This window comes from Etheostoma cragini, chromosome 10 (genome assembly GCF_013103735.1).
Source record: "Etheostoma cragini isolate CJK2018 chromosome 10, CSU_Ecrag_1.0, whole genome shotgun sequence".
Lineage (NCBI taxonomy): Eukaryota > Metazoa > Chordata > Actinopteri > Perciformes > Percidae > Etheostoma > Etheostoma cragini.
This window is the reverse complement of record NC_048416.1, coordinates 15,737,451-15,738,734: the sequence shown is the minus strand read 5'-3', so window position 1 is coordinate 15,738,734 and position 1,284 is coordinate 15,737,451. Positions and strand designations below refer to the sequence as shown.

At 41.4% G+C, this 1,284-nt stretch overlaps 2 protein-coding genes across 5 annotated transcripts in view; both read right to left on the bottom strand.

Moving 5' to 3' along the window:
- LOC117951263 (protocadherin beta-16-like) overlaps window positions 1–1,284 on the bottom strand; it is a 122,438-nt gene that overhangs the window by 44,681 nt on the left and 76,473 nt on the right. The window lies entirely within an intron of this gene.
- Window positions 2–1,270, bottom strand: LOC117952261 (protocadherin gamma-A11-like; the record flags this gene model as incomplete). Its single annotated transcript, XM_034884409.1, has 1 exon — window positions 2–1,270. A coding segment is annotated over one exon (1,269 nt), but the record flags the coding sequence as incomplete, so codon positions are not given.

Genomic DNA, 1,284 nt, shown 5'->3' with positions numbered 1-1,284 from the left:
GGTCCTGGATCAGTATTTTCACAGTCACATTGCTACTGAGTGGAGGAGAGCCTCCATCCTGCGCTTTGACGCGGAAGTAGAAGTTTTTGATCTGCTCGTAGTCAAAAGAGCGCACTGCATGGATAACTCCACTCTCAGCACTAACGGACACATATGAGGAGACTGGCACTCCGTTAACAGAGGAGTCCTCCAGTATGTAAGAAACACGGGCATTCTGGTTCCAGTCAGCGTCTCTGGCTTTCACTGTGAATATAGAGAGGCCTGGTGTGTTGTTTTCTACAATGTAGGCCTCATATGAGCTCCTCTCAAAGACAGGCGCGTTATCATTCACATCAGAGATCTGTAAGGTGAGAGTGACGCTGCTGGAGAGGGAGGGCACTCCTTCATCAGAACAGGTCACAGTTATATTATACTCAGATGCTCTCTCTCTGTCCAGATCATTGTCGGTCACTAAACTATAGAAATTATTTGATGTCAATTTCAAAACGAAAGGAATATTGTCATTTATAAAACACTGAACTTTACCATTTTCACCTGAGTCTGGGTCTTGGACGTTAATCATTGTAACGACTGTGTTGGGATTCGCACTCTCTGATATAATAGCTGATTTAGACATGATTTTGATCGTTGGTTCATTGTCATTTATATCAACGACATCAACAATCACTTTACAAGAATCCGTTAGCCCCCCGTTATCTCTTGCACGTACATTTATATGAAAATTTCGTTTCTTTTCATAATCCAAATGTCCAGTTAACCTAACCTCGCCGCTATCCTCATTTACATCAAACATATGTCTGACGTCATCTAAAGTGTTTGTGATTGAAAATGTTATTTTACCATTTAATCCATTATCAGCATCTGACGCGCTGACAGTGGTCACGATCGTGCCTTTTGCAGCATTTTCAGCGACAGTGCCTTTATATATTGGCTGTGTAAAAACAGGTGCATTGTCGTTGACATCCAACACTGTAATGATAATCTGCATTGTTCCTGACATCTGTGGCTCTCCTCCATCTAAAGCCGTCAACGCCAAAGAAAGTATCTCAATTTTCTCTCTGTCCAGAGGTTTTTGTAAGACCATCTCAACATTCTTTGTCCCATCGGCTTGGTTGTGCAGTTTAAGTAAAAAATTATCACTTGGCTTAAGTAAGTAACTTTGGAGGCTGTTTATACCTACATCCAAATCCACTGCTCTTTCTAAATCAAATTTGGAACCAACAACTGCAGACTCGCTAATTCTGAACTGAATATCGGTCTTTTCGAAAAATGGTGCATTGTCGT